Source organism: Mobula birostris, chromosome 6 (genome assembly GCF_030028105.1).
Source record: "Mobula birostris isolate sMobBir1 chromosome 6, sMobBir1.hap1, whole genome shotgun sequence".
In the NCBI taxonomy this organism is placed as follows: Eukaryota; Metazoa; Chordata; class Chondrichthyes; order Myliobatiformes; family Myliobatidae; genus Mobula; species Mobula birostris.
Window position 1 is genome coordinate 157,025,523 of NC_092375.1, and position 25,821 is coordinate 157,051,343.

At 39.2% G+C, this 25,821-nt stretch overlaps 1 protein-coding gene across 2 annotated transcripts in view; it reads left to right on the forward strand.

Moving 5' to 3' along the window:
* Positions 1-25,821, forward strand: part of LOC140199504 (uncharacterized) — a 288,437-nt gene that overhangs the window by 121,387 nt on the left and 141,229 nt on the right. For both annotated transcript variants that reach the window (XM_072261701.1, XM_072261702.1), the window contains exons 2-6: positions 8,952-9,161; positions 14,476-14,489; positions 16,515-16,547; positions 16,802-16,834; positions 22,298-22,351. In XM_072261701.1, the coding sequence (XP_072117802.1) occupies positions 8,952-9,161; positions 14,476-14,489; positions 16,515-16,547; positions 16,802-16,834; positions 22,298-22,351 (344 nt within the window). The remainder of the gene's footprint in view (positions 1-8,951; positions 9,162-14,475; positions 14,490-16,514; positions 16,548-16,801; positions 16,835-22,297; positions 22,352-25,821) is intronic.

Below are 25,821 nucleotides of genomic sequence, written 5' to 3' on the forward strand. Positions count from 1 at the left end.
TGGCAATAACAAAAAGAGAGCATGGCCTAGAATGTGGGGGTTCTTGATGATAGTTACTGCTTTCCTGTGACAGCGTTTCTTATAAATATGCTTAATCGTATGGAGGGCTTTACCTGTGATGGACTGGGCCATATCCACTACTTTTAGTAGAATTTTCCATTCAAAGGCATTTCCATTCCAGTCCATGATGCAACCAGTCAATGTACTCCATCACACATCCGCAGAAGTTTGTCTATGTTTTAGATGTCATGCACGCTGAATCTTTGCAAACTTTTAAGGAAGTAGAGTTGCTGCCATGCTTTCTTTATAATGGCACTTATGTGCTGAACCCAGGACAGATCCTCTGTAATAATAATACTGAAGAATTTAAGGTTTCTGACCCTCCTCACCTCCGATAAGGTCTGGCTCATTGATTTCCAGTCAATTGAGTAACGTGAGCAGTTTTGGGCATCTTATTTAAGAAAAGATATGCTGGCATTGGAGAAGGTCAAGAGGAGGTTCCGAGAAGGATTCTGAGAGTGAAAAGCTTAACATATGAGGAGTGTTTGGTTCTGGTCCTGTACTTTCTGGAGTTTAGAAGAATGAACAGGGATATCATTGAAACTCTTCCAATTCAAATATTGGTTGAGTGAACTCGGCCTTTTCTCCTTGGAGCAACGGAGGATGAGAGGTGACCTGATAGAGGTGTATAAGATGATGAGAGGCATTCATCATGTGGATAGGCAGAGGCTTTTTCCCAGGGCTGAAATGGCTGCCACAAGAGGGCACAGGTTTAAGGTGCTTGGGAGTAGGTACAGAGGAGATGTCAGGGGTAAGTTTTTTACTCAGAGAGTGGTGAGTGAGTGAAATGGGCTGTTGGCAATGGTGCTGGAGGAGGATACCATAGGGTCTTTCAAGAGACTTTTGGATAGGTACATGGAGCTTAGAAAAATAGAGGGCTATGGGTAAGCCTAGTAATTTCTAAGGTAAGGACATGTTCGGCACAACTTTGTGAGCTAAAGGGCCTGTATTGTCCTGTAGGTTTTCTATGTTTCTGTGAAAGGCCTAGATGGAGTGGATGTGGAGAGGATTTTTCCTGAAGTGGGTGAGTCTAGGACCAGAGGGCAGAGCCTCTAAATAGAGGGACGTCCATTTAGAACAGAGATGAGGAAGAATTTCTTTAGCCAGTGGGTGGTGAATCTGTGGAATTCATTGCTATAGGTGGCTGTGAATGCCAAGTGATTGTGAGTGTTTAAAGCAGAGGTTAATGGATTCTTGATTAGTCAGTGTGTCAGAGGTTATAGGGAGAAGACATGAGAATGGGCTTGAAAGAGATAATACATCAGCCATGATGAAATGGCGGAGCTGTGCAGATGGGCCAAGTGGCCCAATTCCTCTCCTAGTCTTATAATAATGATCATTATTATTTCATTAATCCTCAATGTAAAGCAGCATTTAAAAACATGCTTAGCAGTGTGCAGACATAACTAATAATAAAGTACAGTATAATAATATACACAATAATTTACTAGTATGCAATAATATACGAAATAATAAAACAGAGACTATTGTACTATGATGTGTGTTCTCCTGTCGCACGGAGATGAAAGATTTTCTGTAATGATCCTTGAGAGAGCGGAGCTGAATGAGTCTGTTTGAAAGTATTTTGAAGCCAAACAAAAACCCTAGCTGATCCCAAAAAACTGATACAAAAACAGAAGAAGTTTCAAAAATTCAACAAGGTTGTGAAAGAGAAAAAGGTTAATATTTAAGGCCTGAGAAAGGGAGAAAACAACTGGGATTAAATTATCACCTGTGTTTGTCAGATTTGCTGAAGAGTGTTGGACCTGAGATGTTAACAATTTCTCTTTCTATCAATGCTGCCTGGCCTGCAGTGCTTGTAGCTTCTTCTGTTTTTTTTGTCCTCCAAGCATTCACTGAGAGCTCCTGGGCCAATGTACCCTTGAAGTTTGATGATCAAGTGACATTTGTTGTAAATTTATCCCTTAACTAGCATTCTAACATCATATTGATTGTAATACACTTTACATTCCCCTCAGCTTTAATTAATCAAATGGTAAATATAGGTGGAGATCACTTCAGTCCCTTTCCCATCTTGGCACTAAACCCTCAGCCTGCTATTTGTGATTGAGTAGGGAACATGGGAATTAATTTAGCTTGGATCATGTACCCAAGGTCATTGCTACCAGAGGATGATCTTCCATTTTCTCTACTAACATCAGAATACATAGCATCTAAAAACAACAAACCTAAGCTACCAATAAATTCCATAATATCCTTGTTAGCAGGATGAATTTTGTGGGCATCACTTCCTTAATAAATATCTGAGGGTATTTTTTAATGCGAGCTTGTAAATAAACTTTTCAAAGTATATTAACTTTAAGTCAGCAGTGGAATATGAAAATAATGTTTCAAATGATATCTATTTTGTGAGCATTTGTAAGCCAATTTTTAAAATTGTATGCAGGCAGATTGCACAAAGGGGCCCGATTGTAGAATAATGTTATTTCAAAGCCAAGCAGAAGACATTTGAAATGAGTACTCTTTCATGTCCATAAATTCCATCAACATCTGTGTCCACTCTTTCTCCTCATTCATTATGCACAGCATAAGGTACTAGAGTCTTATTAAATAGATCATTCAGTTCTTATGGAAAACTTTTTAAATCTTACAATATACTGGACATGTGGAAACCTTGAAGAGGAAATTCAGTTTTTTCGAGCATTATGCCAATGATTAATTGTTTTCTTATGCAAGCTGCAAATGTTCTCACATCAACCATTTCAATCAAATTTGAGATTGTATTCATATTTTTTGTGGTCATGAAGTTGAAGGCCCTCAATGCTGAAGCATTTGTGAGGAATTATCTGATCCAGTTTATTAATCCTTTGTGGCAGTATTTTCTTGATGTTCTAAGAAGAATATGGTTCAGTCTCAATTATTTATGTTTGATATTTATTTGATATGCATGTAAAGTTGCTTTAGAAGGCAATATATAGATTTGAGTCAAAAATGGTCAGCTTTAGTTCAGCTGTACTTGTATGCAAAAGCAGTTTCTTTACCAATAAAATCAAAGGGTGTAAAACAGGGCTGATAAGACCTTGTTTTGCAGGCCAAACTCAAACTGAAGGCCAAACCTAACTGTGATCAGCCCTCACTCAGAATCCAGATGATTAGGCTAACCAGTGGTTTTCGCTATTCAGATATTAATGTGCTGTACAATCTGCTTTGTTACATTGGGACTCAAAGAAAATACCCAGACATCCTGTCTAATCCTTTTTCCCTGAGCAATCGAATATGTCAGAAGAAGCAAAGCCATGGAAAGAAAAATGCTTTTGCGTACTTACAAAAAAAAACCCTAGACATGAATGGACAATTAAAATAATCTCTAGGTGATGGTAGTGACGGACAATACAGCTAATTTCAAATACCTCCTTTTCATTACAAACACAAATGACTTTTTCTAACAGCAACACACACAGAATGCTGGAGGTACTCAGCAGGTCAGGCAGCATCTATGGAGTGAAATGAACAATCAATATTTCAGGCCAAGACCCTTTATCAGGACTGGAAAGAAAGGGGGCAGAAACTTGATTGAGAAAGTAGGGAGGAGGAGAAGAGCACACTAGATCCAATGCAGCATAAAAATACACAATAAGATAAATATAATGTAAGTGTGGGCACGTGGCCAAGTGGTTAAGGCATTGGACTAGCGACCTGAAGGTCGTGAGTTCGAGCCCCAGCCGAGGCAACATGTGTTGTGTCCTTGAGCAATGTACTTAATCACACATTGCTCTGCGACGACACTGGTGCCAAGCTGTATGGGACCTAATGCCCTTCCCTTGGACAACATTGGTGTCGTGGAGAGGGGAGACTTGCAGCATGGGCAACTGCTGGTCTTCCATACAACCTTGCCCAGGCCTGCACCCCGGAGAGTGAAGAGTTTCCAGGCGCAGATCCATGGTCTCGCAAGACTAACGGATGCCTTTTAAGATAAGTAACACAATAACTAAAACACACAAAAACACAACAAAATATAAATACATAAGATAGCTTGTATGCATTGATTGTAGTCCACAAAGTGAAGCTCGGCACAGGAGTGTCTTACTTAAGGTGACTTTGACAGGATATGATAAAGTAGTGGTGGGTGGGGTGGCTTACTGGGTGGAAGTGATCAACCTTACTACTTGGCGAAAGTAACTGTTTTTGAGTCTGGTGGTCCTGGCATGGATGCTACGTAACCTCCTTCCTGATGGGTGTAGGACCAACAGTCCATGGGCAGGGTGAGTTGGGTCCTTCATGATGTTGTTGGACTTTTTCTGGCACCTGTCTGTATACGTACTGCATATCCTTGACGGTGGATAGGCTGGTGCCAGTGATACATTGCGCAGTTTTGACTACCTGTTGTAGAACCTTCCTGTCTTCCACAGTGCATTTTCTGTAACATGCAGTTTTGCATCTTGTTAGGATGCTCTCTATTGCACATCTGTAGAATGAGTATAGTCCAGCTCTCTTCAGTCTCCTCAGAAAGTAGAGGCATTGGTGAGCTTTCCTGACTGTGCAGGATGTGTTCCGGAACCATGAGAGTTTATGTGAGAGATTTACTCCCAAGAGTTTGAAACTGCTCACAGATTTCACTGCAATGCTGCCGATGTAAAGAGTGGTGAGAGTTCATGATGGGTGAGTCCCAGGTGAGGAGGGAAGGTAAATGTGTCGGGGAGGGGTAATGAACGAGAATGATGTGAGAAACTCAGAGGTGATGGGTGGAAGAGATAAAGGGTTGAAGTAGAAGGAAAGTTATAGGCGATTGTATAAAGGGAAAGAAGTTGGGAACCCAAGGAAGGCCAGGAAAGCAGAGAAGGGGAAGAAAAAGGGTGAGAGGGCCATGGGACTAGGGGAAAGCAAAGGGAAGGGGGTGAACAAGCAAAAACAAAAGGGTGGTTGTTTCTGGAAATAAGAGAAATTATTTTTGATGCCACCAGATTGGAGACTACCAGGACAAAATATGAGGTATTGCTCCTCCAACCTACATCTGGCCTCATTGTGGCAGTTGAAGAAGCTATGGGCAACACGTCAGAAATGGAAAAGGGTGGGTACAGGGGATTCTGGCACTTACAGTGGACAGAGTGAAGATGCTTAACAAAACGGTGCCCCAATCCGCATTGGGTCTCCTCACTGTAGAGGAGGCTGCGTATGGAGCTCCTGATGCAATGAATAACACCTTGCAATTGAAGCACTGCACCACCTGGAAGGACTGCTGAGGGCCAAAGATGGTGGTGAGCAGCAACGTGTAGGAGCAGGTGTAGCATCTAGCACTGTCGCGGAAATAAGTGCCAGGAGGGAGCTTGGTGTGGAGGGATGAGTGGACTTGGCCATCACTTCTCTCTGGTTTCTGTCCTCCTTTATTCCATGAGCTACTGTACTATCCTGTCTGATTCCTTCTTCATCCCTTTGCCTTTTCCACCTATCGCCTCCTAGCTTTTCATATCTTTCCCTCTCACTCTCCCTCCCCCACCCATCTACATTCCCCCCTCACCTGGACTCACCTATTATCAGCCAGGTTCTGCTCCTCCCCTCCTCCCCCCAACTATTTATTCTGGCTTCCTTTCCAGTCCTGATGAAGGGTCTTGGCCTTTTCCAGCATCTGCAGAATCTCTTGTCTTACTTTCTCTAACATTTGGTTCCTGGTGACATCATGATTTGAATATACCATATAATTATGGCCAATTATTGTAAAGAAAACACAACCAAAGTTCTTATTTTGTTGGAAGGACCTGTGGGATATTGTAGTAAGTGAATCAGACTGGAAATGCACATTCATCACCAATTTCAGCTCCAGTATTTTGATACCTTTTACCAAACAGAACTGCTATTTCCCTCTCTACATTATCAGATCTAGACTTCCTCTGAGCGGAAAGGGAGTTTATAATATTGTAGCACACATGAAGTATCTACTGTGTTGTATCTATTGAGTTAAGACCTCTGTGTGCACTATATTAATGGATCTGTTAACTGTTTTAAATAGGTAATGGATGTGTAAAATACCACACATGATTTGGCAAACGCATTTTGCATAGAGGAGCTGCAACCCAAATGAATGTAGATCTGGACCATTGGTGCAGTACATTGTCAAAGTTAGCTTGCTTCTCCAATAATATATAGCAAAAACTTAAACAATAAGTGGTTCTGTTTGATTATATTTCAAGATATAAATCAAGTTTGAATTAATTTTAATATGAAACCATAATAATTGAAAGAACAGAATCTCACACCTCTACTCACTAACAAGTATTACGCTGAAAATACCTACCTGCATTATTGTACAAAGAAATATATTCAAGTTTATGGTGCTTTTCAAATAGCGAGCAGTTAATGCACAGTATTTGTGCTGTTGATGATATCCCTAAAATGGGTAAACATTCATGGATCTAACAGCTTCAGAAGTGTTTCTTCTGAGTATAGTTGTCAGTTGGTTTTTCAAGGAAGCATTGCTCTCTAGAGTGTTGGCTTCTTTGATTCATGGTTACGAGCCTTTACTTAGTGGGTCATACAATACTTATAGGACAAAAGTAATCACGTATATATACTTCACAGATGAGCCAAGATATAACTGACTGCATGTTGTAAGCTAGAAATATCAAGTACATATAAAACTGAAGGTCTTGTTCTATATTGGAACAGTTTTGGAAGGCAGTTTTGTCAACAATTTCTAAAGCACTTAAAATTAATCTACAACCTAATAAATTAACAGTGCCTTTTGGAATAATTCCTCAAAATATTCATGGTATTTCTGTGTCTGACCAACATGTTATTGCATTTGTTACATTGATAGCTAGGAGGGCCAATTTGTTGAAGTGGAAGGATACATCAGCTCCCACTTTGTCACAATGGTTCTCTCAAGTGATGCTATGTCTTAGTTTGGAGAAAATTAGAAGTCGAACCTTTGAACCTTTATTTGATTTTGAGAAAAGATGGGGCTCATTTGCTCGTTATTGTCCTTTGAGCTAACTGATAGATTTTTTCCATGATCTAATTGTAAATTTTTTGGTATATTTTCTTTTCTTGCTGGCGGTTTGATGTTTATTTTTAGAAGCTTTTTTGTATGATGCATTGCTCCGGGGTTGTACACCTAATGGGTTTTTTTTTCAAACTTTTTCTGCTTAGTAGGTTTTTTTTGGTTATCGCAAATTTTTTTTCAATCTTTAAGATAATGTCTTTTTTGAGTCATTGTAAGTGTTGTTACTTCAATGTACTTGTGTTATTTCTTTTGTATAACAATAAAAAGATTTGGAAAGAAAAAGAACGGAAAACTGAAGGCGACCTCTAAGTGAGATTTGTTATCTGAGCATATATGAAAGGAGCAATGACTGATTTGATTATTATTGGGTACCTCTACTGTGCAGTTAGAGCATACCTAAAAGTAGCTCTTGCACTCGTGCAGACCAGGGGTATATAGGTTATTTCCCATATTTTTATGCTGTTGGAAAATATTCACCTTACAAACTATGAGCCCAAAGTTGAGATTGACCATCATTGCAATCTAACCAAGGATCTTTTTCCATGTGCTTTTTAATTCATAAGAAGCTCACAGGACATCTGGTTTGTAAAACTGAGAGCAGAGTTACCTGGTCTTCTTCCCCGTATTTCCTGCTGCTTTTGTGAAAGCTGATGACTTCTCCTCAGCTGTTGTCAGTACTAGCAATACATTCAACAGTTCTGACAAGGGCATTGACCCACTACCTTGTCTGTCGAGATGCAGGAACTGTGTGGTGCCAATCCTTTGGAGAAAGAGAGAAGATGAGAGCTGGAGAATATTTGGGTAGGAACTCCAGCAAGTTCTGTTCAAGCTGCAGAAGGAGAGGCTGCATGTAGCAGAGTTCAGGAAATATGGATTATTGCAGAGATGTGGAAAGGATGCAGGATAGGTAAAGGTTCGTGACAGAAAGGGGTGAGGTAATATGGAAGATTACGATTGGTTCCATTTTCCAGTAAGGCGGGGGGGGGGGGTCAATGTAAATCAGCAAAGAGAGGGAAGGCTGCAAACTAGTGTTACCTTCCTCTGGAAGCCATTGCTCCTTCCATTAAAAAGAGTTTTTATCACCAAGAATCCATTGGATTCAGTGTTAAGTAAGTGTCTCTTTGGTAGTTTATGGTGCCCAAACCTTCTGACGATATGCTTGTACTGCTTATTGCCTAACTTACTAAACTTGCTTTTACCTAATAAACCTAATGTACCTTATAAAGTGGCCACTGAGTGTATGTTCATGGCCTTCCTCTGCTGTAGCCCATCCACTTCAGGGATTGGTGTGTTGTGTATTCAGAGCTGCTCTTCTGCACACCACTACTGTAACACATAGTTCTTTGAGTTACTGACAACTTCCTGTCAGCTTGACCATGAATTACTGTCACCTTCTTGTCTGGCCCTTCTCTTCTGACTTCTTTCACTGTTAAGGCATTTTTGTCCACTCATTGGCTATTCTTTCAAAAATGTTTCGCAACATTCCCTGTAAAGTATGATGGTTCCAGGAAATGTAGAGTTAATCGTAACAAATCCATGGAATTTAGAATAGGTTAATGGCCGATTCTGGAAACTTCCTGCCTACATCCATATTACTAAAATGATTATAAATAATAATTTAAGGACGTTACTCTCTTCATAAATTTCTTTTTCTTTTCCAGTTAGATCATTCAATCCTAAGTTAAAATATAGATTTGAAAATCTCATTCTTTTTCCTAGAACTAATTGTTGAGCCTAGATAAAAATAATTCTGACTCTTCTCTCATTTGTAGCCATACACATTTGCCGTTGTTTCTGTTTGTTCAAGTCATTGCTTGTTCCTGTCATGAAACAGATGCAACTGTGGACCTGATACAAGTGAATTGCAATTGATATATTTTTGATTGAATCGGCACGATTTCCCAAATATTTATTTTTACTCTCCTTTCACTAGATCCTTTATCCTGCACTCAATATGGTCATTCCTACCAGAATAAAGATGTCTGGAAGCCGGAGCCCTGTCAAATTTGTGTGTGTGATGAAGGAATAGTACTGTGTGATGAGATAGCCTGTGACGAACTGCATGACTGCGACAGGCCATATATCCCATTTGGAAGTTGCTGTCCCGTGTGTCAATCTGATTCAACAGATCAGCATCTACACGGTAAGTAACCCACACTATACTGGGTCACATCAAAAGCTTATTGAAGTAAGTTTCCTTTCCTTCTGCAATTGCATTGTTCATTTCACAGTAATTTATTTGCGCTTCAAGAAGTTGCAAAGGATGTCTGAATAGTTGACTTAGTGTTCTTCAACTTGTGTTTTCAAAATTTTTTTTCTCTACAAATAAATTGTATCTTTCATAGGTTAAGACAGGCTTTGTTATAAGCCTCAAAGGATCCAACTATTAGAAACAGATCATTCAATCCCTCTGCAGTACAAAGTACATTTGTACCTCACTCCATCTGAACCAATTTGGCCTCATGAAATGAAGTACCTGTATAGTATAAAACTTCTATCAATCTCAGATGTACTATTATGAATTCAGCTCCTCTTTATTACTTTGAGTTAGGAGAGAATTTCACATTTCCACTATCCATTAGTTGTATAATTTATATGAGACCCCCTTTACTGGGAGTCTTTAATGATGTGGCTCGTTAGCTCCCCCTAACAGCCACTTAACTCAGTGGTGAGAAAACCACCTTTCTCAGACTCTGTATGTCTAGGGTTGGTAAGACTTGGGTCCCCCAACTGGGAAGTTGGGATGTCTTGACCACCTGAACCCCAATCTGTGCGAATACTGTGTAAATTGTGTGCCCCCCCCACCAATGCAATTAGCTGTCGGCAAGAAATAACAGACTGTACGGGGGGTATCAGTCCTTCCTCCTTGAAGTCATTCATCTGTAAAAAGCACCTTGTACAACAGGGACAGCATCCTCAGCCATCTTCCCTCCTCTCTTCTCCCAGCTCCCTTGACCCCCACCAGTGTCCATCACAAAGCTTCTTTGCCTATCGATCTCTGGAAATTTCTGCCAATTCCACCATCCTGATTGACTGACACAACAGTCCCTAGCTGAACAACATAGCCTCTTATCTTTAGCCCAAGCCCAAACATGCTAAAAGCAGAAAAGACTGCTCTTACAGGATGGCTAAAATGAAATACCTGCAGCATGGAAGTAACAATCTTAACCTGAGCATTACATATACATTCTTTGATAATAAATTTACTTTGAATCTTTGAATAACTGGTTCTGATCATTAAGGTTACACTATCTTGTTCAAAATGTTCAGTTCTGTAAATGAAGGAGCAATCAATTTGCTAGGATTACACTGTATACCACTCCACCCCCTCAAACGTAAGGAGACAGAAGGGAAGATATGTAGGCCAGTCACAAAAAAGAGTAAAAGAAAATGCGTTGCAGTAGTAGGGAATTCCCCCAATATTAACTGGGCTCCTTAGTATGATGGATTAGATGGGTGTAGAACTTTTCAACTGCATTCAAGAGAGTTTTTATTTGCAATACACAAATGGTCCTACTAGAAATGAGCACTGCTATATTTAATCAAAGGGAACATTAGAATTACATCTGACACTGTCACAGTGGCTGAATAGTGATCATAATTTGAAAAGTTTCAAAGTAGCTATGGAAAGAGATAGTTACAATCATTGGATGGTCCAGATTTTAGGAATAGGCACTCTTATTCATTTATACTCAGAACAGCTTAGCCAGAAGTGGAGAATCACTAGCTGTAAAGACAAATATTTCATGAGACATACTGTTTTAATTGGTTGTACCTGATTATTAGGACTAATGATTTATGTTCAAGGATATCTCAATCTCTTTGAACAATCATGTCCTTAGCTCTTTCTCACTTCATGTGGGAAAACCCCAAGGCATTTTATACTTGCATTAAGAAATAGGGAAAGTGTACGTCCAATCTCGCATAGAGGAGGGAATTTGTGCTTAGGGGATCAGAGTCAATGAATGAGGTACTAAATGAATTCTCTCTGTTGGTATTTCCTAAGAAAAATGGATTTGGAAGATAGTGGAAATGATGGAAGTTACGCTGGCACATTTTGATATGAAGGAGGCGGCAGTCCAGGGATTTCTGAGAACCATGAAGGAATATAACCCCTGGGGCCTGATGACATATATCCCAGAATAATGAAAAAAAAAATGAGGTTATAACTGGGGCTTTGACTAAGATAGCTGTGTCCTCACTAGAAATGGTAAAGGTCCCAGAGAACTGAAGAGTAACAAATGTGCCTTTGTTTGAGAAGGGAATCCAGGTAGTTATAGGCCAGTGAGCCTCTCATCAGTGGTAGGGAAGCTAATGGAGAAGATACTGAGGGAAAGGAATTGGCTCATTTGGAAAGTCATGGTCTGCTTAGGGACAGTAAATATGGATTTATACAAACAATTGAGAATTTTGAGAAGGTGACAAAAGTGTTTGATGAAGGTAAGGCAGTGGGTGTTTTCTGCATGGACTTTATTAAGGCATTTGGTAAGGCCCATGGTAGGTTGATTAAGAAGATAGATGTATTGGATGCATGGTGAATTTTAAGTTGGATTCAGAACTGGCTTATTTTAGCTTCAGAAGGCAGAAGGTCAGGATGAAAGACTTATTCTGGCTGGAAGCTGATGATCAGTAATGTTCTGCAAGGATTGATGTTGGGACTTCCGTTGTTTGTGATATACTGTATATCAATAATTTGGATAACATGTACTGTAAATGGGTGATTTAGTTAGTTTTCACATGACACCAAGATTGCTGGAGTTGTGGTAGTGTAAGAGCCTATCAAAGAAAACAGTGGGATATATAGTAAATCAGTTACACATATGGGCAGAGAAGCGGCAGGTGGAGTTTAAATCAGACAAATGTGAGATGATGCATTTTGGAAGGTCAAATGAAAGGAGAAAGTGTTCAGTTAATTGTAGGCCCTTTAATATTATTGAGATACAACGGGATCTTTCGATCGTAGTCCATTGTTCACGGAAAGTGGCTACATGAGTGGAGAAGGTGTTAAAGAAGCCATATTGCATGCTTTCCTTTATTGGTAGGTATAAGAATAAGGAAGTTATGCTGAAGGTATATAAAACGTTAGTAGACCACAACTTGTATTGAGCTTTGGTTGCCCCATTATAGGAAGATTGTGGACATTGTTAAGAATGGAAACGAATTTTACCAGGATGCTGTCTGGATTAGAGACTATAAGGTACAAGGAAAGGTTAAATAAACTTATGTTGTTCTCCCTAGAAGGAAGCTGAGAGGAGACCTGATAGAGGTTTCTAAAGTTATGAGAGGCATCCATAGGGTAGATTGTCGGAATATATTCCCCAGGGGAGAAAATTCAAATACAAGAGAGCATGCTTTTAAGGTGGGGTGGGGACAGAGGAGTAGAGCTTAAAGATGATGTGAAGGGCAAGGTTTTTTTTTACACAAAGAGTGATATCTGTCTGGAATGGGTTACTCGGGGTAGCATTGAGGTGGTGGAGCTTAAGAGCCTTTAGATAGATACATGAGTAGGAAGGGAATGGGGAGATATGGATGATACACAGGAAGATGGCACTTGGTATAAATTAACATCAAGATTGGCAAGGGCTGAATCATCTGCCCAGTGTTGTACTGTCCTGCTCTGTTCTTAAGGGTGTTTCCATCTATTCAGCTTTGATCCAGGGTGGGTACGTTAGCAGTCACTTCCAGATTACTTGTGGAAGAACCACACCATTATTATCCAGTGAATGTAGGTTTAGGTCATGTAGTACTTATTACCTAATGCATGGACTTTTGGTAAGACAACGTTGAATCTCTTTGGACTGCTTCATAGTCCTTTTTCTAACGGTATTCCACAGAAGTGCACACTGCATTCTGGATGTGATCTAACTTGCATTTTATATAATGTTCACGAGCACTTCCTTTCCCCTGATGTTCCAGCTCACTAGTTCAAACATTTCTTTGGATTTTGACTTTTGTAATTGTACTTGATGCTACATATTTGAATAATTATCACCATAGAAGAATGCTGCTTCTACATTCTCCATGTGCTGTTTTCGGAAGAACATTAAACCTTGTTTATCAGAAAACAATTAGCTTAAAGAAAGCAGGCACTGTTCCATTGACGGATGTCGTGATTCTAGATGTGCATGCCTACAGTTTCAGAGAAAATCTACTTATCATTGGGGCATTTTAATGTAGCAAATGAGGAAATGTTACATGATGACAAAAACTTTCTACTGTCACTATAAACATTTTAGGACAGTTTAAATGTAGACAGAGTGAAATGACGAACTTTCACCTTAATGAAGCCACCAGGAAATGAGAAATGAAGTGGGAGTTTGAATGAATTTGTTGAACTTAAAAGCAACCACCCAAAGGGACAAACAACATTACTTCTCAAATGGGTAATTACTTATTGGTATCTTTAATGATGTAATTGTTCCATATTTTTTGAAATTGTCCAACTTTTTCCTAGGTCGAAAGTGATTTCTTTCTCCAATCTGAAGCTACCTTAAAATGTAGTGCACCTGCACCACGAACATGATTCCTTCATCTTCAATAGCTAAACTTGTTTCTTTAAATCAACAAAGGTTACATAGTTGTATTAGATTATAATCATTTGATATTACATTGCTAAATGGGAGAAGCAGTCAGCTTCTGATTTTTCAAAGTTCAAAGTAAATTTATTATCAAAGTGCATACATATTATCATATACTAACCTGAGATTCATTTTTATGGGCATGCACAGTAGATACAAAGAAGTACAATGGAATCAATTTAAAATTACACACAAAGATGGACAAAAAACAATGTGCAAAAGAAGATATTCTGTGCAGATACAAAATAACATAATAAATAAGTAATAAATAATATTGAGACCATGAGTTGTAAAGTCCTTGAAAGCGAGTCGATGGGTTTTCAGCCGTTATCCTGGATGTAGAGAAATAACTCCCTAAAACTGAAATTTTGTCAACTTGATTGCAATGTCATGTTTTAAAGTTTTGGCACACTGTAGGTATTTTCTCTGGAATTGTTAATTGTTAATAGAAGTTAAAGTCACTGTGTCTATAGACTATAAAGCAAACAAAATTTCTTGAGTACATACTCACTTTATTGTGACAGTCTAATTGTGACAGTCATTATTTGTGTTATCACTGGAGCAGGATGAATGGGAGGTAATGAAAACAAAACTGTTCAGGGATTTTTAATGTAGAATCCAGGACAGTGTTTCTCTTGGCTGCAGTGGCCACTGTCCTGAAAATAAAAGTGGTTGACCCTTCTAGCCAGAGATGGAAAGAACCTTTTTCACCCAGAGGTTAGTGAGTCTATAAAATTTCAAGAAGGATTGTTGGTGCTCAGTCACTGGGTATTTTCATCACATTCATGAAGGTTCTCATGATGTTTGCCAAGATTGTTCACTAATTCAATAAGGAATAATCTAATTTAATTTATTTTCTTTTTCTCTTTTTTTTAACAGATAGAGGAGAAAAGGTAAGATTTTTTTGAAACATCTTTAAATCAGGAAAATCAGATATTATTTCAAGAATGGGCATACAGCTGTTTTATTGTTCTTGATTAAAATGATTGGAAATGAAATTTGTCCTGGATAACAAAAAATAAGCATGAGAAGCATGAAACATTAGCATGTTGGCAATCCAATTAATGTCCTGCAAATAATTCGGGCGTGGGGGGGGGGTATAAGAAACAGCTCTGATGCGAGACCAACTACTGAAATAAGGTTGACAACATCCAAAACTAATTTCATCTCTTTGTATTCTGCTTTTCATTTCTCACATTACTTCTAATGAAAAGAATGCAAATTTTCTAGTTTTCAGTGAGGCAAACCCTCCCCCCCCGAAAACATTATGCCTTGTTTGAGGCATAACTAAGTTTTGAACACAGTATGCAAAGTTACACACTTGAAACCTCCATTTTCCTTGGGGGGTCTCTAGAGATGCGACTCGTTAGCCCTTTGCTAACAGCCACCGGACTCAGCGGTGAAAAAAACACCTTCTCCAGACTCCGTATGTCCAGGGTCAATATGACTTGGTCCACGTGCAACACCCTGTGCAAATGGGACAGCTTCCTCAGGCATCTTCCCTCCTGACTTCTCCCAGCTTCTGCCATAAAGGTCTTGACCCACACCAGTGTCCGTCACAAAACTTCTCTGCTCAGCATTCTCTAGAACCTTCTACCAATTTCACCATCCTGACTGGCTGACACAACGTTCCTAAGTTGAACAACATAGCTTATCTTTAGCTCAAACCCAAACATACTAAAAGCAGAACTGCTAAAGTGAAATACCTACAACATAGCAGTAAAAATCCTAACCAGGGCGTTACACACAGTTTTCAACAAACAAGCTGTGAAGTAATTCAACGGGTTAAGCTGCAGAGGTGTGAGGAAGCACATTAGGACTGAGAATGGAGAGGCAAGATGGCGGGGGATGGAAAGTGGAAATGAGACGACTGGTGGACTGAGGAGGGGTGTCAGACAGGCAGAAGGTGCCAGGTATGGAAGGGGAGTGGCAGTAGAATTGGAATACAGTGGCACTTGATAGTCGGAGGTAGGGAGAGAAAAGAGAGAAAATGAAACAACAGATGGAGCAAGGTGGATGGAGGTGAATGTAAAAATGGAAGACAGCAAGTGGAGGGAGATTATCTCGAACAGAAAACGAAGGAAAAGGTGAACTGCACTCGGAATCAGATGAGAAGAAATGGTGGGAAACGGTTTGAATGAGGTGGGCAGATAGAGCTGGAAGGAGGAAGGAGACAAAGATGAGTGAAGTGGGGTTTGGCAGGAAGATCAGAAGAAGAGAAGGGGGAAGGGAAAAAACCTGAATTTTTGCTCTCTCTCTTTGCCTGCCTTCATCTATCATTCACCTTCCTCTATCTTCCAACTCAAACTCCCCCTTCCCCTCCCTCCCCTCCCCTACCTGGCACCATCTGCCTGCCATCATTCAACCCTCCTCAGTCCACCAATCACGTTGGCATTGTTTCTTGCCATTCCTCTTCCCGTTTCTAGACTGGCCATCTCACCTCTCCAATCTCAGTACTGGTGAAGGTTTCAACCTGAAACATTGATTATTTATTTCCTCCCACCAAAGCTGCCCGACCCATTCCTGCCTGTTGTTGGTATCTCCAGATTCCAACATCTACAGTCTCTTGTGTCTACACTGTTTCAACCTCTATTCAAATGGACTACTTAGAGACTCCCTCATGAAAAAATTAGATAGTTTATGAAGAGAACTATTCTCATTGTATCCTCATAACATGCAAATTAAAAATATTATTTGGAAATTTAGAAAGACAAAGTTAAAATGATTAGAAGGCTCATAGCCCTACTTGTAAATATATATAAGTACAGGGTCACATTCAGTATCATTCATATATCAGGATCATTATAGGATAATACAAAGAAAGCATAGATGGTTCCAGCTATATAGAAAGAGTAAACTTTTCAAGATCTAAGAAGTTTTTTGATGTACCTCTAAACTAATGTCTCTGTCTCTTACAGGGACAGAAAGGTGAACCTGGGGAAGTACGCAGAGTAAGTAATTTTATATAGTCTGTTTTCACGCTCACCTGCTTTTAACTTTTTTGCAATGACCATTTGTGATCTATTGGTAACTACACTGTTCCAAAACTGGCCATTCAAAAGCTTGTATTTTATGTAAATAAAACTGAGCGTTTAAGTAACCTTAAAGAAAGATGAAGATAAAGTCCTCATTGTATTACTAAAACAATAGTATTATCTGCTGTCAATTTGTTCAATTAATGTCTTCTTTTGATCTCTTTCCCCAGGTGGTTGGAATACGAGGACAACCAGGCCCAGCAGTAAGTGGTATTTTTATTATTCATTGTTATGCTTTTACATTATATATATGAAAATCCATATATATATGGAGTGAAATGAAATTACTTAAGGGCTGTGATGGTTCCACATTTTCCTCACCAAATGCAAATCTAATGAAAGCGTCCTGTTGTAGCAGTGTAGATGGAGAAATTAGTTCACATTGTTCTGAATGCAGTCTCTGATGAACAAGCTCTTTATTAACACTTCTTCTGCAGAAGTACAATTTAAAAGGAATCTCTATGAGCAAAAGTTTGAAGCAAATTCATGACTATGTAATTGTTATTTTCTGAGAAATTTCTACAAATTAGTCATAGTCATACTTTATTAATCCCGGAGGAAATTGGTTTTCGTTACAGTTGCTCCATAAGTAATAAATAGTAATAGAACCATAAATAGTTAAATAGTAATATGTAAATTACACCAGTAAATTATGAAATAAGTCCAGGACCAGCCTATTGGCTCAGGATGTCTGATCCTCCAAGGGAGGAGTTGTAAAGTCTGATGGCCACGGGCAGGAATGACCTCCCATGACGCTCAGTGCTGCATCTCGGTGGAATGAGTCTCTGGCTGAACGTACTCCTGTGCCCACCCAGTACATTATGTAGTGGATGGGAGACATTGACCAAGATGGCATACAACTTGGACAGCATCCTCTTTTCAGATATCACCGTGAGAGAGTCCAGTTCCATCCCCACAACATCACTGGCCTTACAAATGTGTTTGTTGATTCTGTTGGTGTCTGCCACCCTCAGCCTGCTGCCTGAGCACACAACAGCAAACATGATAGCACTGGCCACCACAGACTCGTAGAACATCCTCAGCATCGTCCGGCAGATGTTAAAGGACTTCAGTCTCCTCAGGAAATAGAGACGGCTCTGACCCTTCTTGTAGACAGCCTCAGTGTTCTTTGACCAGTCCAGTTTATTGTCAATTCGTATCCCCAGGTATCTGTAATCCTCCACCATGTCCACACTGACCCCCTGGATGGAAACAGGGGTCATCGGTACCTCAGCTCTCCTCAGGTCTACCACCAGCTCCTTAGTCTTTTTCACATTAAGCTGCAGATAATTATACTCACACCATGTGACAAAGTTTCCCACCCTAACCCTGTACTCAGCCTCATCTCCCTTGCTGATGCATCCAACTATGGCAGAGTCATCCGAAAACTTCTGAAGATGACAAGACTCTGTGCAGTAGTTGAAGTCCGAGGTATAAATGGCGAAGAGAAAGGGAGACAAGACAGTCCCCTGTGGAGCCCCAGTGCTGCTGATCACTCTGTCGGACATACCGTGTTGCAAACACACGTACTGTGGTCTGCCAGTCAGGTAATCAAGAACCCATGATACCAGGGAAGCATCCACCTGCATCGCTGTCAGCTTCTCCCCCAGCACAGCAGGGCAGATGGTGTTGAACGCACTGGAGAAGTCAAAAAACATGACCCTCACAGTGCTCGCTGACTTGTCCAGGTGGGTGTAGACACGGTTCAGCAGGAAGATGATGGCATCCTCAACTCCTAGTCGGGACTGGTAGACAAACTGGAGGGGACCTAAGTGTGGCCTGACCATAGGCCAGAGCAGCTCCAGAACAAGTTTCTCCAGGGTCTTCATGATGTGGGAGGTCAATGCCACCGGTCTGTAGTCACGGCGTCTTCGGCACAGGGACGAGGCAGGACGTCTTCCACAATACAGGAACCCTCCGGAGCCTCAGGCCAGCTAAATGCAGCTGGCTTAGCCAAAAATAAAACTTTCCAATTGACATATTTTGGAAGTTTCAAATTATTGGACAACAAATTTCTTCGAAAGTGCTGCTTACTTAGAATTTTTATTTTGTTTATGATAGACCACTTGAAGCTGATCACAAATACAATTTCAGATTACTTGTATCAAGTAGCAAGTTGAAGAAACAAGAAATTAACTTTTATTGAATATAATTTGTTTAATTGCATAATGGTGCTGATGCTTTGCAATAGTCCAACTAAGCTAAAAAAAGTTTTGTTGATCATCATTTGTACTTGGTGTCTGAGACTTCTCACTGTTGTCCAAAAATACTCTGTCCAACGATAATCGGCCAGCATTGATGAATTCCAGTTGCTTGCTACAGTTTCTCCATGACTGCAATGTCTTGGTGAAATCTTTCACCAGGCTCATCTCTGATAGCATCAAGATTTGAAGGGAAGAAGTCTAAATGGGAATGCCAAAAATGAATCTTTAGCGACATGTTGAATTCCATGGTTTTGTTTGTTTGAAGCATGTTGTCAACCAGTTGCAAATAATTTGGTGCTCTGTAGTTGCCAATAAAAATTTCAACAACGTCCTCGAATGCCTTCCTTGTGATTACTCCAATCCCACTAGAAGTTCTTTAAGTTGCCTGTCATTGATGACCTGTTTGGTTTATGGACCAACAAAAATGCCTTTCTTAATCTTTGCATCAGTTACGCTGACTTGAATTATGAAATGAAATTACAAAGACTGGCAATCTCAAAAAGACGGTGCATGGTAGGGACATTTCATAGTGATCTTCATGATCAGCAGCCCAAAATCCATAACATACACCTAGAAGTATTCAGGAAGCAAAACCTTTGTTGTCCATTTTGATCTGAAACAAACTTAAGTATATTTAATGAGTAAGGATTATTTTTAGTCATCTTTACTGATTTAAAATCAGGTTACATACAGTTTGGGAATGATTTACAATAAAAACATCTAAAGTTTTTGAAAAAACTGTTTTCATCTGTATTATTAAAGCACTGTCAAGATTCTTAAATTCACTAATGATTATGAATAAACTCTTCTTGGGGTTCCAGCTGGGTACAGGTATCAATTTTAACCAATGTTTCGATGACAAAGTCCTCCATCTTGTCTAGTCCGGTGGGAAATTTATCCCTGTCCTCCATTCCTCCTCTTTGGTTAGTCCTCAACCAAACAGGGTTCTGCTGTCCCACCTTGTTTACAACCGAATTCCAGTTCTTACTTAGAGTGAGACTTTCATCTTTGTAAAAGTTCTTATTCTCTAGTCTTATCTGAATGGCTTCCTTCATGAGGCAGACACAAAAGACTGTGTGGTACAGTAGTTTTGTGCCATTGAAGTCAATCCCATGGCCATTGTAAATGCAATGTTCTGCTATAATTGATTTCTCCAGATAACCCAAACGGATACAACTTCTGTGCACCTTGATGCAGGTTTCCAATGTGCATCCTGTCTGACCAATGTACGCTGCTCCGCATTCACAGGGAATCCTGTAAATGCCTGAGTCCCAGGTCATCTTTGACCTGCATAAGCAGGGATTATTGCTTCCTTGTGGATTTGTGGATGGTATTAATCTGGTATTTCTTCAGGATCCTGGTGATCTTTCCAGAAATTGTGGAAATATAGGGAAGACTTGAGGTAGTGACGGGTTCCTGCTTGCGAATAAGAATTTGAACAAAGATGAAAGTCTTACTCTAAGTAAGAACTAGAATTTGATTATAAACAAGGTAACAAAGTGGAAACCTGACTGGTTGATGACTAACCAATCAGGAGGGATGGATGATGGAGGTATAAATACCACCAGACTTGACATGCCTAGGCATCATCCCTGATGAAGATGGCTTTGAAATGTCAGTTAACATCAATACCTGTGTCTGGCTAGAAGCCTGAGAAGAGTTTATTTGTCATATAAGCAGGGAAAGCCTAAAAAGAACAATCCTTTCTTGATTATTTAATTGTCAACAATTATATTCTTTTGCACTGGCCAATTCTGGTGGTTGATGGGATTTTTCTAAGTATTTAAATCTTGAACAAGTACAAACACCAGTGCAATTTGTGTACAGATTGTTTATTGAGTCTGTGCAAGATTTTATGCATGATCTTTATATTATGTATAAATTCCTATCACTTTACTGTAAGCCAGATGTGCCTCACTGAAATAAAAGGGCAAAGGGCAAAGCTTTACCATTCTAAAACCCACACTATTTCTTTAGAGACAGACTAAGTATCCTTGGATACCGGAGACCAGCAACATATTCTACCATTTTTCTGCCTCTGATCTATTAAATTACATAAAGATTTAGCTTTGTGCAATCATAACAAATTCTATTGATGGCTTGGTGGTGAGATCACTGTATGTGTGATTCAGGAATCTGGGTTAGTGATTTGGAAGCAAGTGTTTTACTTGGAATTTAAACACAGTTAATTAACTAATTTCGGAAATAAAAAGCTGGTATCTGTCATGGTGTCCCTGAAGCTAACAAGGATTTTTGATTGTAAAGCAACATCTTATTCATTGCAGTCTTTTCAGGAAGAAAATCTATTAATCTCCCTCAGTTTATGCGTGACTCGGGATCCGTGGCAATGCCACTAAAATTGTCCTCTGAAAAATCTTAATGGATGAGATTGGCTTCTGAAAGGCATTAAATACAAAGGTTATAAGAGATGGGCAAAAAAAAATCAATGTTGTGCTAAGCAGATCAACCCAAGAAAAAGCAAATGACAGCACAATATGCATATATGATAAAAACAGGCCGGGGGATGGGTGTTGTAGATTATAATTAGTTTTACTGTAGTGCCTATTTGATGCTACAAGCATCAGAAGCTGTCCACAAGCCTTCCCTGACTCTCATAGAAATGGCCACCCATTTGGAACATTTGTCATGTTGGGAAGTTATATTGAAGTCGAATAAGATGGTGAAGCCTAATAAGGAGAATTGGGTTCAGTTCTGGTCACTATGTTCTGGTTACAGGAAAGATATCAATAAAATTGAAAGAGTACAGAGAAAATTTACAGGGATATTGCTGGAACTTGAGAACCTGAGATATATGGAAAGGGAAAATAGATTTGGACTTTATAAAATCTCTCATTCTCCTACATTCTGTGGAGGTATACAAAATTAGGAGGAGTATAGATAGGGTAAATGCAAGCAGGCTTTTTCCACAGAGGTTGGGTGAGACTAGAACTAGAGGTCATCAGTTAAGGGTGAAAGGTGACCCAGTGGCTCCTGAAACTTACATACAGGAAATTACATTATACAATCTTGAAATGTTTAAGGGGAACCTGAAGGGGTTGACTTCACTCAGAGGGTGGCGAGTGTGTGGAACAAGCTGCCAACAGAACTGGTGGATGTGGGTTCAATGTGGGTGTAACTTTAAGACTTTTTTTTGGAGGATGTGGTCACAATGATTGAATAGATGTTAATAATATTATATTCTGTTTAGAAGACCAGAATGACCTTTGGTTATAAACAACCGCACTGGCACTTTCCTACTGTCTCGGCTAAGTCTGGTTTAGATCAAGTAATAATTTTATTTGCACTGGTTAGTTAACTCTATTTATCATTTCAATAGCAGCTGCTAACTTAGAAGATGCACTTAAATGACCTTATCCTTGATGCTTATTTATCCAGCAATTCACATCCATTAATCTTAATTAAAAATTTGCACTTCATCAATAAAAACATTTATTTTTTCAGGGTGCTCCAGGTTCTCAAGGCCCAAGGGGAGTGGAAGGCCCAAAGGGACCAATGGTGAGTAATGACTTACACAGTTTGACCACAAGTTTCAGGCATTGTTATGCAAAAGTCACATTTTGAGGTACTGGTATAGTCGATTTCATGTCTGGTAAGGTATTATAAAATTACATTACTTAATTGCCCGAATGTTGTGACCATATGATGAGAAAAAGTTAAAAAGAAACACATTTAAGCTAATATAGCAAGATTATTGATAAATAAACTAAAGATATCTGAATTACATGTGACCATATTAAAGTAAGATTGAGAAAGGAAACCACAGAAGCAATGAAATAAATCTTCTGCCAAGGTCTCATGGCTATATTAGTAGATGTGCCCAGAAATGGGCAATTCCTTGGAGGAGAAGATACTTTTGCACATGGTAGGCACCAGCTGTAGAACAGTTGCTCTGTGTATTTATATTTTCTCAAGTCCAGCATGACAGCACATATTTCCACAAGTTTTCCAACTCTCAGTCTGGGTTATCCATCTCCTGAGCCCATGACATATTAATCTAGCATCAATACAACAGGCTCATCCAGATGGGTAGGAGTTATGAGATGCTGGGAGTAGAATAAGAAATAGCTTTTATTTAAATTAAGTATGTTAGTTTAAACTTCTTTCACTGCAGATAAGTTTACTCTTCTAATTTTTAATTATTTTTGAATGATTTTTTAACTTTCAGTTTAAAGGGCAGATTTGGCAGCCTGTCATCAAGCAATAACATATAGAGGCAGATTTAGCCATTTAACCCATGGTGAGTCTGCTTCACCATTCCATCTTGGCTGATTTATTATCCTTCTCAATCCTGTTCTCCTGCCTTTTACTTGTAAACTTTGATACACTTACTAATTAAGAACCTCTGCTTTAAATATGCCCAGTGACCTGGCCTCCACAGCTGTAACGAATTCCATAGATTCACCACCCACTGGCTTTAAAAAAAACTCCTCATCTCTGTTCTAAAGGAATCATTCTAAAGCTGTACCCTCTGATCCTAGACTCCACACTATTGGAAATATCCTCTACACATCCACACTATCTAGGCCTTTCAATATTCAATATGTCACAGTAAGATTCCCTGCTCCCCTCATTCTTCTAAACACGAGTGTATACAGGCTAGGGGCCATCATATGCTCCTCATATTTTAACTCTTTCATTCCTGGGACCATTCTCGTGAACCTCCTCTGGTCTCTCTCCAATGCCAGCACAGCCTGGCCAAAACTGTTCACAATACTGCAAATGCAGACTGACCAATGCCTTATAAAGCCTCTGCATTAAATCTTCGCTTTTATTTTCTAGTCCTCAGGAATGGATGGTAAAATTGCATTTGCCTTCCTTAGTATCAACACCTGCAAGTTAAACTTTAGGGCAGGGGTGGCCAACCTGTTACATTCCATGTATCAATTTTTCACGCACAAGTTCAGATGCACCATACAAATCTTGTACCCCCATTCAATTCCTGTAAAAATGTTAATATAGACATATTTATCATTTTTACGTGATATATTGATTTAATATAAAAACAAGATAAACATTACTTACCTTAATGAGACTTTTAACAAATATATTTTGTCTTCTTTTGATTTCTTCCTTTTTCTTAATCGCATATTCTTTCCGTAACTCAGACCCAAGCACTAGCTTCAGTTTTCCTTCTATTTCAGTCTGATGTTGTGTTTTATAGTGTCCATTAAGGTCATGTCTTCTATTAAGTGAGAAAGTGTTTTCACAAACAATGCACAATGGTTTTCCTGACTGACCCCCTATAAACAAGAACTCATTTTCCCACTGTTCATTGAATTCATGCTTACTATCACTTCCTGCTTTTCTTTTGCTCATTTTTTTTTAAACTGTGATGGGTAACTGAATGTAAAAACAAGGCTTAATTTTCAAAAAAGTACAAAACTGCGAATGTTCACAAAGGACAAACAAAGCACAACTCCGTAGCGCACGAGTGTCAATTGTAAACTGGTTGGCAGAAACTTGCAACGCACCACTGGTGCAGATGCCTGGCGCCTCAGGATCAAACAAGTATCTTTCTTTTTCAATCTTTTTTTTATTGAGTTTCAAATTGATAAACATAATGATACAAAGAGATCGGGATTACATTAATAACGGTAAACATATACAGACCCAGACTCCAAGTAACATATTTAATTTAAACCTCACAATCTCTTAATAACTGAACATGAGAAAGATTCAAAAAAAGTTTTTACCCCTACACTAAAAAAAACAAAACAAAACAGAAACTGGGCTGCCATATTTCATCGGTTAAAATCATTATTTGTCATTAACTCTGCTCCTCTATACACAAACAAAAAGTTATTAAAAAGGATTTGGAAAAGGTCAATTTACATCGTATGAAAATGTTGAATAGATCAAACAAGTATCAAACGTGTATTGAACAGTTATGAAACGACTGCAGAACAAAAGTCCTTCTTTCCTAGTTTGACTCATTGAACTTTGTTTTAAAATTGAAAACAGATTAATGTGAAAGAAGATAAAATTTGCCAAAAGATGTGCATGAAATAATAAAATCGCTAAAAATAATTGCTAAGTTTTAGATTTATTCTCAGTAAAACCCATCTCTAGCTCTAAGCTACTTGAATTCCTGTTATAGATATTTTTTCTACAAATCAGTTTTTGGTTAATACTTTTTGCATGAGTAGGCTTATTTTTTTATTATTATCACTGGGGTGCAATGCGCCACTTCTAATCATCCAATACGCTACTTTTGGCGCATGCGCCATAGGTTGGCCATCCCTGCTTTAGGGAGTCCTGCAGTGGGGCTCCCAAGTCTCTGAATTTGCTCCCCTTTTAGAATACAGTCTACCCCTTTATTCTTTCTACCAAAGTGCATGACAATACATATTCATACACTGTAAAGAGACATTCCAGATGTATAGAGTTCTTTCAGCTGCCAAAACCTTTTTGAGAGCTCAGCCAGTCTATGTATTGAGAGACAGCCACCCAGTACAAAATGGTGCCCTGAGGTATGTTAGTGGAAACCACATAGTGCTGGTTACTAATGGCCTTTGATATCAGGCAACAGATAATCCTGCTCTCCTCCCCCCACCCTGTTATTAAACTGGAATAAGAACTGACTAGTAAGTGGAAAACTGCTGCCTTAAATAGTTGTTGTATTTAAAAGTGAGGAAAGATTATGTCTAGTGTCCCGTGAACCAAACAGTGCTGTGCCGATGATAAGAAGTAATAGAACAATTATCTTGAAACAGGAAACAAAATATTGAGTGGCACAGTTGCATCGTGGTTACATAATGCTATTACTGTACCAGTGACCTGGGTTCAATTCCGTCACTGTCTTTAAGGAGTTCGACCAGTCTCTCTATGACTGCGTGGATAACCTCCAGGCACTCTGCTTTCTTCCCACATTCCAAAAATGTATGGATTAGCAGGTTAATTGGTCTCAGCCAAGGGTGTAATTGGTCGCTGCAAGTTTGTTTGGCTGGAAGAGCCTGTTATTGTGC